The sequence below is a fragment of the Poromitra crassiceps genome, assembly GCF_964638095.1.
Source record: "Poromitra crassiceps genome assembly, chromosome: 3".
In the NCBI taxonomy this organism is placed as follows: domain Eukaryota; kingdom Metazoa; phylum Chordata; class Actinopteri; order Beryciformes; family Melamphaidae; genus Poromitra; species Poromitra crassiceps.
In genome coordinates, this window is record NC_139625.1 from 65082703 (window position 1) to 65098805 (window position 16103).

At 44.5% G+C, this 16103-nt stretch overlaps 1 protein-coding gene across 2 annotated transcripts in view; it reads left to right on the forward strand.

Annotated features, from left to right (window-relative positions):
- LOC310774327 (dedicator of cytokinesis protein 9-like) overlaps positions 1–16103 on the forward strand; it is a gene marked incomplete at its 5' end in the record, with an annotated part of 89039 nt that overhangs the window by 15269 nt on the left and 57667 nt on the right. For both annotated transcript variants that reach the window (XR_014552593.1, XM_083634380.1), the window contains 3 exons: positions 3350–3466; positions 12623–12712; positions 14426–14508. Coding sequence is in view for 1 of the 2 variants with exons in the window: in XM_083634380.1 (XP_083490506.1) it covers positions 3350–3466; positions 12623–12712; positions 14426–14508 (290 nt within the window). The remainder of the gene's footprint in view (positions 1–3349; positions 3467–12622; positions 12713–14425; positions 14509–16103) is intronic.

A 16103-nucleotide genomic window follows, 5' to 3' on the forward strand; every position in this document is an offset into this window, starting at 1 on the left:
CAGAACAGCAGAAGATGGCAAGTCCCGCCTCTGGTTGAAGGGTTATTTTATAAGCCTTAGAGTACCAGTCAAATATTTTGTCCCAGAATCCGGATAGTGAAGAACAAAACCAGAAAGCGTGTGACAGTGTGCCCTCTAACACCTGACACCTATCACATAGTGGTGACGAGACAGAAGGGTAGATCCTGTGCAATCTAGACTTGGAATAGTGAAGTCGATGAGTGACTTTAAATTGAATCAGCTGGTGTCTGCTGTTAATTGAGAAAAGTTGGACCACAGACAGACTCCTGTCCCAAATAATTTCAGACAACTCAACACCAAGTTCCTCCTGCCATGCCTCATTAATCCTCTCAGTGGAGGCCCTGATACAACCATCAAACAGGTACACAAATCTAGAAATAATATGCTTGGAGTGAGGGGGGCTCAGCAAAACATCAAAAAAAGCATGTTAATTTGGGAGAACTTCAAAACCACAAATCTTGGATTGAACATAATGTCTAACTTGTAGGTATCTGAACCAATGCGTGTTGGGAAACTCAAATTTCCCCTTCAGAAGTTCAAAGGATGCGAAATGACCATCTATGTATAGGTCTCTGATTGAAACCAGCCCCTTTTCACTCCAGACATGGTAGTCTCTGTCCAACCATGGAGCTATAAAAGAGTGATTAAAACTAGTGCTGCACGATTAATCTAATCGCAATCGCGATGTCAGCACGTGCGATTACATAACCGCAAAAGTGTGCGATTATTATTATTTTTTCACGTCTTTTTGAGTGTGTGTGTGCCTCCTCTAAACTAACGTTACACGCGACGCAGCAAACACACGTTTCTCTGCCATCACACTGGGCATCAACACTAACGGGAGACTTCTCCCATGCACTCCCGCAAATAAGTAATGTTATGCGCAGCACAGTTACATAATATCTTACCGAGAGGCAGAGAGAGAACATCCATAATCGCTAACAGCGAGCTATGCTAATAACTAGCTAGCCGCTCAGAAACGCATGTAAACAGCCGTGTGATTAGGGCTGGGTTCAAAAAATTGATTCTCCGATTTTTTATCGATTTTTATTTTAATCCTCGATTATCGATTCATATGTCCAGAGATTGATTTTATTTTATTTTTTATTTTTTTTAATAAACAGGCTAAAATATTATGCTGTGTGTGGTAGTTGAAACATAGTTTCAAGTTGACGTTTATTTATGTTTGTAGTTGAAACAAAAACAAATACTGTAGGGTATACATGAATGGAAATGTTTGATCATTAATATCTACTTTTAGAAATTATATAGGCTGAAATCAAATCACTGTGCATAATTGTGAGTGTCTTTATTGACAGATGAAAAGGCTGTTATTTACCCTTTGTCACCACCTGGTGAGTAAATATATGTGTAACTAAAACCATTAAAATTGACAACAGGTCTGCAACTTTTTTTCCCCGTCTATCTACTTGGCTGGTTGGGAACCCCTGTGTTACATAACTGGAAATGTAATTCAGGGTACAGATCAAAAAACATTTTGAAACATATTGAAATCGATCGAATCGAATCGAATCGAATCGAATCGAAATTAATCGATTCGCAACCTTGTGAATCGGAATCGAATCGATTCTTGAAATTTTAACCAATACCCAGCTCTACGTGTGATTAGTGAGAACGTCAGTAAAATAAGGAGAGAGCTGCAGGTGCTTATACAGAACTAGTGCACGATTAAGTGCACAGTGGGTAAGGACCCGCTGTGATGAAGAATATAGCGAGATTAACAAGGTTGATAGCAGCAAAACACTGTCGCAGCTGCCAACAGCAGCACCTCCAGGCTTCAACTAGCCTGTCACATGACGCCTTCATGGTCCCTCGATAAAGTCTGCAGATGCACGTTCCCTCTCTCTCAAGAAGCGTCACGTGAGTGTGGCGTTTAAGGCCATCTGTCGCTACAAAATAAATAAACGGGGTGTATCACTGTATTACTGGACAGACATGTAACTAACTTTGCAGTCTGAGCCATGTGCTGTAATACAGTGCAGTTTCTATTTTTCTGGTGTTTCTTTTTTACATGTTTGGGAGAGGCAAATGTCTCAAAATGTTTTATTTTTTTGTGAAGATAATTTTATTTCAAATTGTTTTACTTATTTAGTTTTAATATATTTTAAATTGTAACATATTTCATGTATTTTAGTCTGTGATAAGTGAAACCGTGGTATTTTTGTCCAAGGTTATCATACAGCCAAAAACTCATGCCGGCACATCACTATCCCATTTGTTTATTAATATCGCAATCACAATCGCAAATCGCAATATTGTCCACCATAATCGCTAATTGCACCTTTCCCCCAAAGCAGCACTAATTAAAACAAACTGGTGTGTGGACAGAGACATCTGGTATACTCAAAACTCTCCTAATCTGGTTTAGGATTCTGATCGAGTTTTTCACAACAAAACTCAAATTCCTTAAAGCCCCAGGCGTCGCTAGCTTAGAAAATAGCATGGCTGACGGGGAGGAGTTTGCAACACACTCTTTACTGTTAATCTGCCAATCCACTGTATAGACAGATATGGAATAACTAAATATTATCAGACGGGATCCCTGAGATTACAAACCACTGGTCTACATTTTAGGACCCAGGTGAAAGAACTGTTAGGGGAAATGTTTTTTAATGCTGGCACACTAAACATATGGTGTTACTTTGTAGATATTACAATACAGTTGGCAATGATAGCAATGCTGTTGGAGTTTAAAAGTGCTGTATATGGTTTGGCAGAAGCATAATTATTTTGAGTTATGTGTTCCTGTTGTTAGCACGAAAAACTGTTAGAAGGTGCTAGCCACTTCCTAGCTGGAAGGTGCCGCCAGCCAGTTCCTAGTTAGCGGGTGCTAGCCAGCCACTTCCTGTAAGATGTTGACGATGTTAGATTTCACCATGACTACAAGAAGTTACAATTAGAGAATGTAGAAGAAACTACTATTATTGCCATAGTTTGACTGTTCTCTCCACCTACAATACAGATAGTGACAGTTCTATACAAATGTATATAGTAACAATATAAAAATATTCTCAGATTTGGGTCTGAGAGACAAAATCTCAACAAATGGGGGTCCATGGCCCTAATGTGGACTAAATTAGGGGTCCTCGATAGGAAAAAGGTTGAGAATGACTGTGTTAGTTAGATAGATTACTTCAGTTATCCTGGGGCCAAATTCAATAAATGAAAACAAACTACTTTCAAAAAAGAAACAAAGATAGCTGGACAGCACAAAAACAGTCTCCTTCTGCGATCAGTATGGTGCCATCTTTCATGTCGTCTCGCCATGTTGACACTGGCTGACCTGCTGCTGTCATCTGCTCCTCAGGTAAAGCCCAAGATCATCGAGCCTCTGGACTATGAGAACGTGCTGCTCCAGAGGAAGACCCAGATCATCAGCGATGTTCTGCGGGACATGCTGCAGTTCCCCCCTGATGACTTCCAGGTAAGAAGTGGACATTGTATGATGTTAAAGTGATATCGTATTGAGCCCTGTAGGGGATTTGTCTTTGAACTCCAGACTCACTGTTTTCATAAAGGCATCATACTGGGAGAAATCCTTCTTAGAAGAGGCAGAGAGAGCAATTCCCCTTGTGATAGCCTCAATAGACCAGAATGCAATGCAGCCAGTATCAATATAGAGTAGCACAGGAATGAGTGCGGGAAGACCTGGACGCCAGCACTTCCAGCTCGTAGGTGTAAAAGGCAATGGGATTTTTGTACGGGGATTTCCTTTAAATGCATGAAATAAGGTCTGTTTGTTTTCAGTAAGATAAGCTTCACAAATGAGGACAACTTTGATGACTTTTGAAGCCTTTTTGAAAATCGCCATAAAAGTGTTCATCATTTGTGAAGATTATCTTGCAGAACACAAACTTCGCTGTTTCATAAACTTTTGTTAACCATAGATCTTATTTGCATTTAACCGAAATTCCCATACACACATCCCATTGCCTTTTACACCTACGAACCAGGAAGTGCAGGGACTTGTGGGTAAGCCTACAAAATGATATCATCCCTGCAGTGCGGTACTCTATTGCTCGCAGCAGGAATGACATCTTTTTATAGGCCAACCCAGAAGTTAGCATGGCGCTGGGTCTGGAAGTCAATGGGGGTTTTGTATGAAGTCAATGGGGGTTTTGTATGAAGTCAATGGGGGTTTTGTATGAAGTCAATGGGGGTTTTGTACGGGGATTTTGGTGAGATGCCTGAAATAAGGTATGTGGTTAACAAAAGTTGATGAAACTGAGACCTTTGTGTTCAGCAAGATAATCTTCACAAGCGTAAATGCGATCGCCAAAAAGAATAAAAATAGTGTTCATTTGTGAAGATTATCTTTGTGAAGATTATCTTGCACATCTTGAATACAAAGGTCTCAGTTTTTTGATAACCACAGACAGACCTTATATCAGACATCTAACCAAAATCCCCATACAAAAAATACAAAAAACTTGACTTCGAGACCAGGCGATTGTACCTTCCGGGTTTTAGGACTCATTCCTGTGGCGCTCTATAACCCTCTGCTGATTGCAACAAGTTCATACACATTCTCTGTAGGTTGTTGAAAGTAATTCTGGGAAATGTAGGAAATCACTAGCTGAAGTAGATATAGATGCGGCAGGTTGAGGGGAAAATGTGTACACCAAAAAATATAAAAAATAAATTACATAGATTAAAATCTATCACAAAATAACTCTGATTTGATGATATAATAACTACATAAGTGTATTAGTATCTGAGGAATTTGATTTTTCCTTGAAAGCTTATAATAAATCAATTGCCAGTTTGAATCCCAGGTTGGAAAATCTGTGCTTGGGAAGTCAATATTGCTTACCTTTACCTCTCATGTAACTACCGCCATCAACGGCCACTTGAGCAAGGCACTTCACCCCAAACCGCTCCCATGCAAGCTGCTCAGTGTCCAAGAGTAGAAGACTGTGCCATCATTATGAGTAGGCTAACTGAGTTGTTCCTGTGTGAAGCGGAGCGTTGCTGAGAAGGAGGAAGGCTGTGCACTCAACCATCCTTGGATAAATAAAAGTTGCCTAACCTATATCCCCTTAACCAATTATATGGTCCAGTGCCCTTGGCAAATGGTCTCATATTATATTCTCGAATGGAATGTGTTTAAAATGTCCACACCACAAAGCTTACATACATTGTCGATTTTGCCTTAAATTACCTCTTCACCTCACTTGACTTGCGTCTTCTGAGGAAATCGGCACCTGCAAGAGCTTAGTGTCGCTGATCATAAGCAACTTGGCAAATTGCGATATCGCTCTGTGAACCCACATGTGAAATCGCTCATAAATGTGATTTTTTTTTCTGTTCGTGTAACCGTTGGCTCACGCTCCCTCAAACATTTGCTCGCTCCCAAGATCTGCTGTTTGTGTTCAAAGGAGCTCAAAGACTGTGTCAACATGACATCACCACAGCTCACTCCAGTCAGTGGTGAGAGGGATCTGCTCCACGCTCTCTATAGAAACACTCCAGTCAGTGCTGAGAGGGATCTGCTCCACGCTCTCTATAGAAACACTCCAGTCAGTGCTGAGAGGGATCTGCTCCATGCTCTCTATAGAAACACTCCAGTCAGTGGTGAGAGGGATCTGCTCCATGCTCTCTATAGAAACACTCCAGTCAGTGCTGAGAGGGATCTGCTCCATGCTCTCTATAGAAACACTCCAGTCAGTGCTGAGAGGGATCTGCTCCATGCTCTCTATAGAAACAGCTCAGCCCAGTCAGTGCTGAGAGGGATCTGCTCCCCGCTCTCTATAGAAACAGCTCAGTCCAGTCAGTGCTGAGAGGGATCTGCTCCATGCTCTCTATAGAAACACTCCAGTCAGTGCTGAGAGGGATCTGCTCCATGCTCTCTATAGAAACACTCCAGTCAGCGCTGAGAGGGATCTGCTCCACGCTCTCTATAGAAACAGCTCAGCCCAGTCAGCGCTGAGAGGGATCTGCTCCACGCTCTCTATAGAAACAGCTCAGTCCAGTCAGTGCTGAGAGGGATCTGCTCCATGCTCTCTATAGAAACAGCTCAGTCCAGTCAGTGCTGAGAGGGATCTGCTCCATGCTCTCTATAGAAACACTCCAGTCAGTGCTGAGAGGGATCTGCTCCCCGCTCTCTATAGAAACAGCTCAGTCCAGTCAGTGCTGAGAGGGATCTGCTCCACGCTCTCTATAGAAACAGCTCAGCCCAGTCAGCGCTGAGAGGGATCTGCTCCACGCTCTCTATAGAAACAGCTCAGTCCAGTCAGTGCTGAGAGGGATCTGCTCCATGCTCTCTATAGAAACAGCTCAGTCCAGTCAGTGCTGAGAGGGATCTGCTCCATGCTCTCTATAGAAACACTCCAGTCAGTGCTGAGAGGGATCTGCTCCCCGCTCTCTATAGAAACAGCTCAGTCCAGTCAGTGCTGAGAGGGATCTGCTCCACGCTCTCTATAGAAACAGCTCAGTCCAGTCAGTGGTGAGAGGGATCTGCTCCATGCTCTCCTTAGAAACAGCTCAGTCCAGTCAGCGCTGAGAGGGATCTGCTCCACGCTCTCTATAGAAACAGCTCAGTCCAGTCAGTGGTGAGAGGGATCTGCTCCCCGCTCTCTATAGAAACAGCTCAGTCCAGTCAGTGGTGAGAGGGATCTGCTCCATGCTCTCCTTAGAAACAGCTCAGTCCAGTCAGTGCTGAGAGGGATCTGCTCCACGCTCTCTATAGAAACAGAGAGAGGGGGAGAGACTCGGATCTATCTTCTATCATTGCCTTTTTGAAGTTGTGCGTTGGAGGTGCAGCGATGCAGGTCTCTTCATGTGCTAGATGAATGGGAGCTTTCCCCTTTGTTACACTGAGGGATGCCATGAGTGTGATGTCGTGTCAGTATGATGTGATGGCAGGTGGTAGAGCATAATCCACTGCTGTCAGATGAAAACCTCATACCTCCAAAATGTCAATTTCTCCCGAACTAAGAAACACAGCCTTGGTTTCAGCTTGACAGCCAGGGTTTATCCAATGGGTTTGAAATGGTTTCGTCAGCCTGAGGGTTGTAGAATTTTCTCAACCCATAGAGGAGCAGGCAATCCTTTATTTGGAGTTAAAACATGCAAAGGTGGAGGTGAGGCTGCTGTAGTCAGTGCAGCGCTAGATTCCCTGCCCATCAACACGAGGATCGCAGGTTCGAGGCCCCGCTGTGTTACCTCCGGCTTGGTCGGACGTCCATACAGGCCAAATTGGCCGTGTCTGCCGGTGGGAAGCCGGATTTAGGGTACCTCTATGTGTCCTGGTCGCTGCACTAGTGCCTCCTGTGGTCGGCCTGTTTGGGGGCGAGTGGAACTGGGGGGAATAGCGTGATCCTTCTACGTCCAGCTGGGGAAACTCCGCACTCCAGAAGAAAAATGAGGTGGAGGTCATGGTCATGGTTTACTATGCTATGTTATTGTAGTATTCTTATATGGGTTGGTGTGATTCAGAGTGCCAGAAAGTTCACAATCAAAGGAAGGTATTTGACAATTTCCTGTGCCTTACACTATCTTCTTCATCCTGATGCAGTACATAGAATAGAATAGAATAGAATAGAATAGAATAGAATAGAATAGAATAGAATAGAGGGTACTATAACAGTCATGTAGTGAACAAAAAACATGCCATGGGAAAGGTTTGATGATATATATAAGGGTATAGAATAGAATAGAATAGAATAGAATAGAATAGAATAGAATAGAATAGAATAGATCTTACTGTAGCAGTGAATTGAAGTTCAGGGCTACAGTAGAGTATGTGGTGGGAAATGTACAACGTACAGCCCGCTTCCCCACTTTATTTCACAATCAGTAGATGATTAGTGGTCCTCATTACAAGGCTGTCTGCGGTGCACAGCCATAGGCAACACCCCTGTCCTGTGTGTGTGTGTGCGTGTGTGTGTGTGTATGTGTGTTTGTGAGTGTGGGTGTGTGTGTGTGTGTGTGTTTGTGTGTGTGTGTGTGTGTGTGTTTGTCTGTCGGGTCAGGTCCAGTCTGTCCATCTGTCTAACCTGCCATGTGTTTTACATCAGTGGGCGAGGAGGGAGGGACCCGGCCAGACGCAAAGGGGCTACGCTCACACACACACATGCACGTACACACGCGCGTGCACGCGCTCGCTCTCTCTCTCTCTTTCACACACACACACACACACACACACACACACACACACACACACACACACACACACACACTGGGTATGTGGGAGAGAGCTGGGCCTCAGTATGGAAAAGGAGGTAGAGTGTTGAGTTATAGATGAGCTTTTCATACATGCACATTCGCTGAGACACAAGGATTCCTTGGCAGACAACAATATAGTATGAAATGTTGGTTCATAGTACAGTAGTACGGCAAGCTGCATGGTCACCGGACAGGCGACCTGTCAATCACGCCCAAAACATGGGGCCATCAGGCACGCCGGAATGAGTTTTGAAATGGGGGGACAATAAAATAAACAAAATATCCCCACCCCCTCCCTCCTCCTCTCCTGTCTTTTACCCCCCAGTCTCTCTCATATTTGGGGGGACAATTGTCCCATTGGCCCCCCCCCCCCCCCCCCCCCCCCCCCCCACACACACACACACACACACACACTTTCGGCGCGTATGGGGGCCATATCTTAGGCCCAGTGCAAGGGCAAGCATGATCTTTGCTAGATTCTAGCACTCAAAATCTCCCTTTTTTTCTTTTAATTACCACTGGGTCAGTACATCAACACTGGGTCAGTACATCAACACTGGGTCAGTACATCAAAGGAATTGTTTCAGTGACCCAGTGGTCATTAACTCATTGAGTGCCAATGACGACGCCTGTCGTCAAAGTAATTAGTAACGTAGAGTGCCAAAGACGATAGCTGTCGTCAATTGCCTTTTTTGACGGTGGGACGTGGATCAAAGCCTTATGTATGTCCTGTACAAATATTGTAGCTATTGAAGCTGTATAACCTATTTTACGGACTCATCAGGTGGCGACAGTGCTCTCCAGATTAGAGAAATGTCCGGAATACAGCCTGAAAAAGCCCCGTGATCAAAGAGAAACCGCTCATGCTGCAGCCAGAGCCATGTAGATTGCTCTGGCTGCAGCTGACGGTGCCTGTGAACAGCAGTCTGTTCTGGGCAGCGCACACAACTGAGCTCCTCTGCCTCTGTCTGTCTGTCTGCATAGTTTCTTCACACGATTAGCCGCCAGAAAGGCAGCACCCGACGCCGAAGTGCCAAATCTTTCCCTGCAGTCCGGGTTGGCATTTCCTTGTCGCGCTGCCTGGGAGGCGGTGCACAAAAAGCACTCCGAAAATAGACGCTGGGTGCGTGAGGCTGTGTGTTACTAGTGTGGGGAGGAGTTTGCAGCTGAGGGGGGGAGAGGGGGGTGGGGCACGCAGGGCAGCACACAACTACACCACGTCACTACATCAGAAAATATTAGCTAGAGTCAGTGAATGTGCTTGAAATGCTTCATTTCACAAAAGGCTGAATATCTCAGCTTCTAATGTAGATGGAAATGCCTGTTTTTGCTGTTTTTGACCTATCTTCTCCGGCTGATAACTAAAGAACGGAAAATGGTATCAATAAACTTTTTTTTGCTGATGATACAATAGAGTCTCCTTGTTCTTTTTGCGTGTTCGGTGTTTACATAGTAATATCACACAATATTCTGTGGGCCTCGAGAAATCACTGAAAACGCTCTGAAACTCTGGCACTGGGAGCGTCCGTTCTCCAAAAGTGGCTGGCACTCAATGAGTTAAAAGAAAACAAGGGAGATTTTGAGTGCTATAAACTAGCAGAAATAACACTTGCTCTTGCCCTTGCCCTTGCACTGGGCGTAGGATATAGTCTTTTTTACTCTAAACTGGTGAGTTATATAAAAATTCACCTCCCATACAGTTGTCATAAAAGGTGAAATTAGCTATACAGACCATTTATACAGACCAAACCATTTTTTGAACCAGGCTGTAAACATGTTTATTTATGCTGTAAAGTCGAGCATTTTAATATGGGGGTGAATTGGCATTGACTCCCTTTTGGAGCCAGTCTCAAGTGGCCATTCGAGGAACTGCAGTTTTTTACATGTCCGCATTGGCCTCAATGCCACCAACTGAGACTGTCCCCTCGGTTTCAACAGAGAGACAGACAGATATGTATTACACAGTATGCTGATTCTCTACCTGTTGCCTGTTCACCCCAAAATGAAGCTCCATCCATCCATGCACACTCACTCTGCAGCAGCCCCTGAACATCGCCCTCTCTGCCCCGCAGCCTGGCATCACCCTGTCTGCCCCGCAGCCTGGCATCACCCTGTCTGCCTTGCAGCCTGGCATTGCCCTCCTGGCATCACCCCCTCTGCCACACAGCCTGGCATCACCCTCTCTGCCACACAGCCTGGCATCACCCTCTCTGCCACACAGCCTGGCATCACCCTCTGTGCACCGCAGCCTGGCATCACCCTCTGTGCACCGCAGCCTGGCATCGCAGCCTGGCATCACCCCCTCTGCTACACAGCCTGGCATCACCCCCTCTGCCACACAGCCTGGCATCACCCCCTCTGCCACACAGCCTGGCATCACCCTCTGTGCACCGCAGCCTGGCATCACCCTCTCTGCCACACAGCCTGCATCACCCTCTCTGCACCGGAGCCTGGCATCACCCTCTGTGCACCGCAGCCTGACATCACCCTCTGTGCACCGCAGCCTGGCATCACCCCCTCTGCCACACAGCCTGGCATCACCCCCTCTGCCACACAGCCTGGCATCACCCCCTCTGCCACACAGCCTGGCATCACCCCCTCTGCCACACAGCCTGGCATCACCCCCTCTGTCACACAGCCTGGCATCACCCTCTGTGCACCACAGCATGAGCGTGTGAGTGACTGGTCAAATTGAGAGGCAGCGTGTGAATAGGTTGGAGTGAATCGGCAGAAGTGCAGACTAGCAAATAGGGATTGAAGCTCAAACTGACCTTAGTTAGATAGGAATCTATTATGCTATTAGGCAGTATGCTGATTCTCTTAGGGCCACTAAAATGAAAATTCAGTTACTGTATTATCTACTCCGCTCCATGTCAGTATTTAAGCTCTATTGAAGTTTGTTGGACCAACAAAACCACACAGTGAGTTAGCCCCTGTATATTCATACCAGTCTTCTCCCACACTATTCAAATTAATGAGGCAATTTTTTACAGTGCCAAAATACATAAAATGTCCATCCAACAGAACAACTCATGAAACATAAAAGTGTTTTGTAGCCAAATGATTGCTCTGTAGATCCAAAAGGCCAATGTTTAACTCATTATCTCATATGATTCCCTGACTGCGAATGTTCTAACTAACTAATGATACTGCTGATTTAAAGAGCATATCAGAGATTTTTGGCCTGCATACAGATTATACACATCAGAATATATATATTAAACTAGATTATATTGAGATCAATTTGGGTTACTGAAACTTCTTCCATAGCTATTGCAAGAGTGAACTGGACGAATGAGTGCACTGGCACAAAAACTGTAGGCTCTTCCCAGCATAAGAATAGGAGGTTTATGACAAGACTAGGTCATTGTGCCTATATCTTCCCCCCTCATCTTTGTGGGTTGAGTGGAAAACCAGAACACTAACTGGGAGCAATGACCACTGGAGCCTCCACCAGCATGGAGGACTTGCCAACCCAGCAGTCCTGCCGCCCTGGGGCTCTTTTTGCTCCTCGAATATGGATTTTCAGTCAGTCTTTCATTGTGGATCTGTCCGTCTGGATCCATCTAATAAGACTGCAGCGTAAAGCCCCTCCATGTCTGCCTGTCTCCCACAGGGGCAGAGCGAGGACTGGAGTCAGGCTGGACTATTGTAGACAATTCTCACAGACACTTGGGCTTGTTTTTGTTTTTCCTCTGAATAATTTAAAATAACAAAAACAGCATTTCCAATTTCCATTCATTCATTACAGTAGATTTTCACATTTGTTACAGTCAGAACTGAATGCACAGTCAGAACTGAATGTAACAGGGTCTGACAATCCAGGAATTCATGAATGGAGTAGACTCGCCCTGCGCCGTACGGCGATCAATAAAGTATTGTGTAAGTACGTACCAGCAAACCGGGAGATAGTTGATAGAGTCCCTCTGACAACAAAAAATGTATTTAAGAAGTCCTTCATCCCAAGTGCCATTAGATACAAAGTGACCAACAAGATTTAAACCACAGACATTGACATGAACTGTTTTTAATGTTTATAATGCAACCTCGTCTATGTGTTTGTCTTACTACTGTAAACTGACTTGTCAGCTTCCTATGTTGTTTTTTGTGTTTGGGGAGCCGAAGACAATTTTTCGCCCCGGTGGACAATAAAGTTATATTCTCTTCTCTATTCTAATCTAAAGTACAGCCCTAAATATGTGAATTCACCCTGTTGTTTAAAAACATGAGCAGCTTTGATTTGTCATGCCAAGCTCTTATATCAGTCTGTTTTTCATACCTGCTCTTTCCCTCTCTCTCTCTCTCTCTCTCTCTCTGTCTCTCTCTCTCACTCTCTCTCTCTCTCTCTCTCTCTGTCTCTCTCTCTCTCTCTCTCTGTCTCTCTCTCTCACTCTCTCTCTCTCTCTCTCCTCAGATCTCCACCCTGAGGCGCCTGGGCAGGACTCTCTTCTCCACCGTGCCAGAGAATGCCGAGAAGGAGGCTCACTCTCTGTTTGTCCAAGAGGTAAAACTAATACAGTACCTGGGGGCCGTAAGCCGCCTTCGCCCGCTCCTCGGCCTTCCGTCTCGGGCCTCAACCTCTCTGTCTTGATCTGAGCCCCGCTTGATCCTTTTGTTTGGTGCAAAGCCCAAAAAGAAGTCTCTCCTTCGACCCAAACACATTTTTTTTTTGCATCTGTTTGGATAATGCAACCGGCTCTTAACACCCTGAAGATGCTGGAGTTCATAAGTCCAGCCAAAAATCCAGCCAGGGATTCATTCAGATTTGATTTGATTTCAGAGGAAGCTTTTGTTTGACCTCTCGCGACTCCATTTTGAGACAACACAAAGGAAAAGCGATACTTTGCGGATGAAAAATCATGTTGTTGTCCTTTATATGAACTCTTTTGTCTTTGGCCCTCCCTCGCAGTTTTTTCACCCAGTGCAGTGGATAGGCTACAGATGGGGTCCGCGGGTCATATCACGGTCACATGTCGGAGGAACCGTGCGTTGGGGTCTGTCTAGGTGTGGTCTGATTGGTCTGTTAGGGGATAGTCCCCCATGGCTGCAGCCAGGAATTACATCATAACTACATCTGGAACAGCTGTAGTCCTTTACACAGATGCGAGGCTCTTTCTCAGAATTTCTTTTTCATATTTTTTTTGTGCTGACCCTTACCCTAAACGTGTGTATTTTGTGACTTTGCAGAAGTGGCACGTACGTAATTGTAGCATCCTGATCAGAACAATAAGCATGAAAGGAAGGTTTCCTCCAGATAAAAAAAGACCACATGACTTGAAAATGTTGTGAGCGAGATAATCATTACAGCAAACGTGAAGCCAATCTGGTTTAGTCAGTTTCTATTCTGTGTTGAGTGCTTTCATATCAGTTTGAGCATTACATTGTGCTCTGCTTACTGTCAATCAGCCGACGCCCACAGGGAGAAATGGAAGCCTCCACCAGGAAATAATCTCTCCAAAACATTCAGGCATTACAGACTACCTACTGTCACATCCATGTCTTCTTGTTTGGCTGGGACATCTTTGGTTTGACACATAAATTTATAAAGCTTGTATTTCAAAAACGACAAAAAAAACAAGTAAAATCAATTAAATTACATATGGCATGCATTGCAGAATGATTTGGGGAAATGTATGTTGGATGTAATGCAATTTAGCGGTCTTACTATATTAATATCTGCTAAAACTCTCTCAATGGGTCTGCCTTGAAGGCAACACTGTCCATGCCATTTCATTCTCACTTTAACAATACATAACCATTTTTCAAATGTGCATTTATTTTTCTGAGGTACTCACATAACAAACCTGAGGCCCTCTATGTCTGAGTACCTCTGTTAAAGGTGCTGTGAGTGATTTAGTAGAAGTTGTTGTTGTTGTTGTTGTTGTTAAAATAAGTGTTAAATACAGTAGTGTTTGGTCAGTAACATGGGTCTCCCAGTCCTTCCACTCTGCAGTAAACAGAAAACAAATGTGTGGAATCCTCTCTCCTGATTGGATAAAAGTGGGATGGGATCCCAGAAAATGTATTTTCTATATACTGCAGAGTGGAGGACGCATGTTACTGTACTGGCCAAACACACTATATCAGTGATGGCTGTGGGAAAGTAGAGCTATTTAACACACACTATTTTTTACGTTATTTTTATTTTATTTTAACACCTTTAATTTTTTCTTGCTGTAATGACTCCTCACCCCCTCTTCTCTTTCTCTGTCTGCAGTGCATCAAAACCTACAAGTCAGACTGGCATGTGGTTAATTACAAGTATGAAGAATATTCTGGAGACTTCCGCCAGCTCCCAAAGTGAGTGCCTGTTGTGTAGCCCACTGGGAGTGTGTGTGTGTGTGTGTGTGTGTGTGTGTGTGTGTGTGTGTGTGTGTGTGTGTGTGTGTGTGTGTGTGTGTGTGTGTGTGTGTGTGTGTGTGTGTGTGTGTGTGTGTGTGTGTGTGTGTGTGTGTGTGTGTGTGTGTGTGTGTGTGTGTGTGCGCGCGCGTGCGCGTGCGTGTGCACGTGCACGTGTGTGTATGTTTCAGCTGTAACAGGTGTGGAGAGGTGCAGACAGTTTTACTGACAGGTCCATCAGACTGTGTCTCGGCAAAAACACTTTTTTGGGAGTGGACCACTTTTACCTTCTCCCTTTTCTCAGCAGTAGTTTAATAAAGATGCAGTACAGTGCCAGGCATACTGGGAAATCTCCACTCTGTACTGAAGCTGCATTCATGCTGCCAAGGTCACAGCCACCTATTCTTTTTCAAATAGATACGGTAGAACTGAATTGGTCTTATTCAAACACAAAAGTCACGTCTCTCAAATGAAATAAATGGGAAGAGTATTTTTTTTATCGTCTGTTGGAAAAAAAAATCAAATAGGTTTTCATAAGAGAAGAGCAGGAAATGTGCAGCAGACGTGTTCTGAATATTTAATTTCTTAGTCTGAACTTATTTTGCATTCAAAAAACCAAGAAAACAGGTGTAAGAAATGTCTGCACACTGCTCTTGCCATACAAAATAATTTTGAACTTTAGGTTAATTAATATTTAAAAAAAATAGAGACATCTTGCGATGGGATCACACCCGCGCCCACGACGTCTGTGGGCCAGGGGCGTAAAGTGGGGGGCAATGTGGGGGCAGCAGATCACACCCATCTTCAAACTCGGCCTTAATTTTGATGTCAATTACACACCAAAGTTTCCTGATTGCATCTTGCACGGTTTTGATTATATCGTGTTCGCAATATCTGTCCACAGACAGACAGACAGACAGACAGACAGACATACTGTACCCTGGCAAAGTACTCAAAACTGTTTCTGTGGTCCCATGTGTCTCCAGGACCACATTTTGCCACGATGACACACACACACACACACACACACACACACACACACACACACACACACACACACACACACACACACACCTCACACTCACACTCACACTCACACTCACACACACACACACACACACACACACACACACACACACACACACAAGGTGAAAACAATACCAGCATCACTGTTGCAGCTGGTAGCAACTTATGGTGTTGAATTGCAAGAGCAGTGTGTATAACCTACTCTGGATCAGGCGGCAAGCTTGGGGTTGGACAGATGAAGCCAATGCAGAAGTGATAAAAGCTGTATTTCCCCGAATGGCCACTTGGGGCCAAAAGGAACTCATTCCCCGTTCACCCCCATATTAAAATGCCCAACTTTACAACAGGATTAAACATGTTTACATCCTGGTTAAAAAAAATGTGGTCAGCTAATTTCACCTTTCATGACAACTGTACTGACAAATGTACTGTGTGAATTTTTATATAACTTACCCATTTAGAGTAGTCAAAATGGGTAGAGCTTGCCAATCACAGAGTGGGAAACCCCTGGTCTCGTGCCCTCTCGTGCA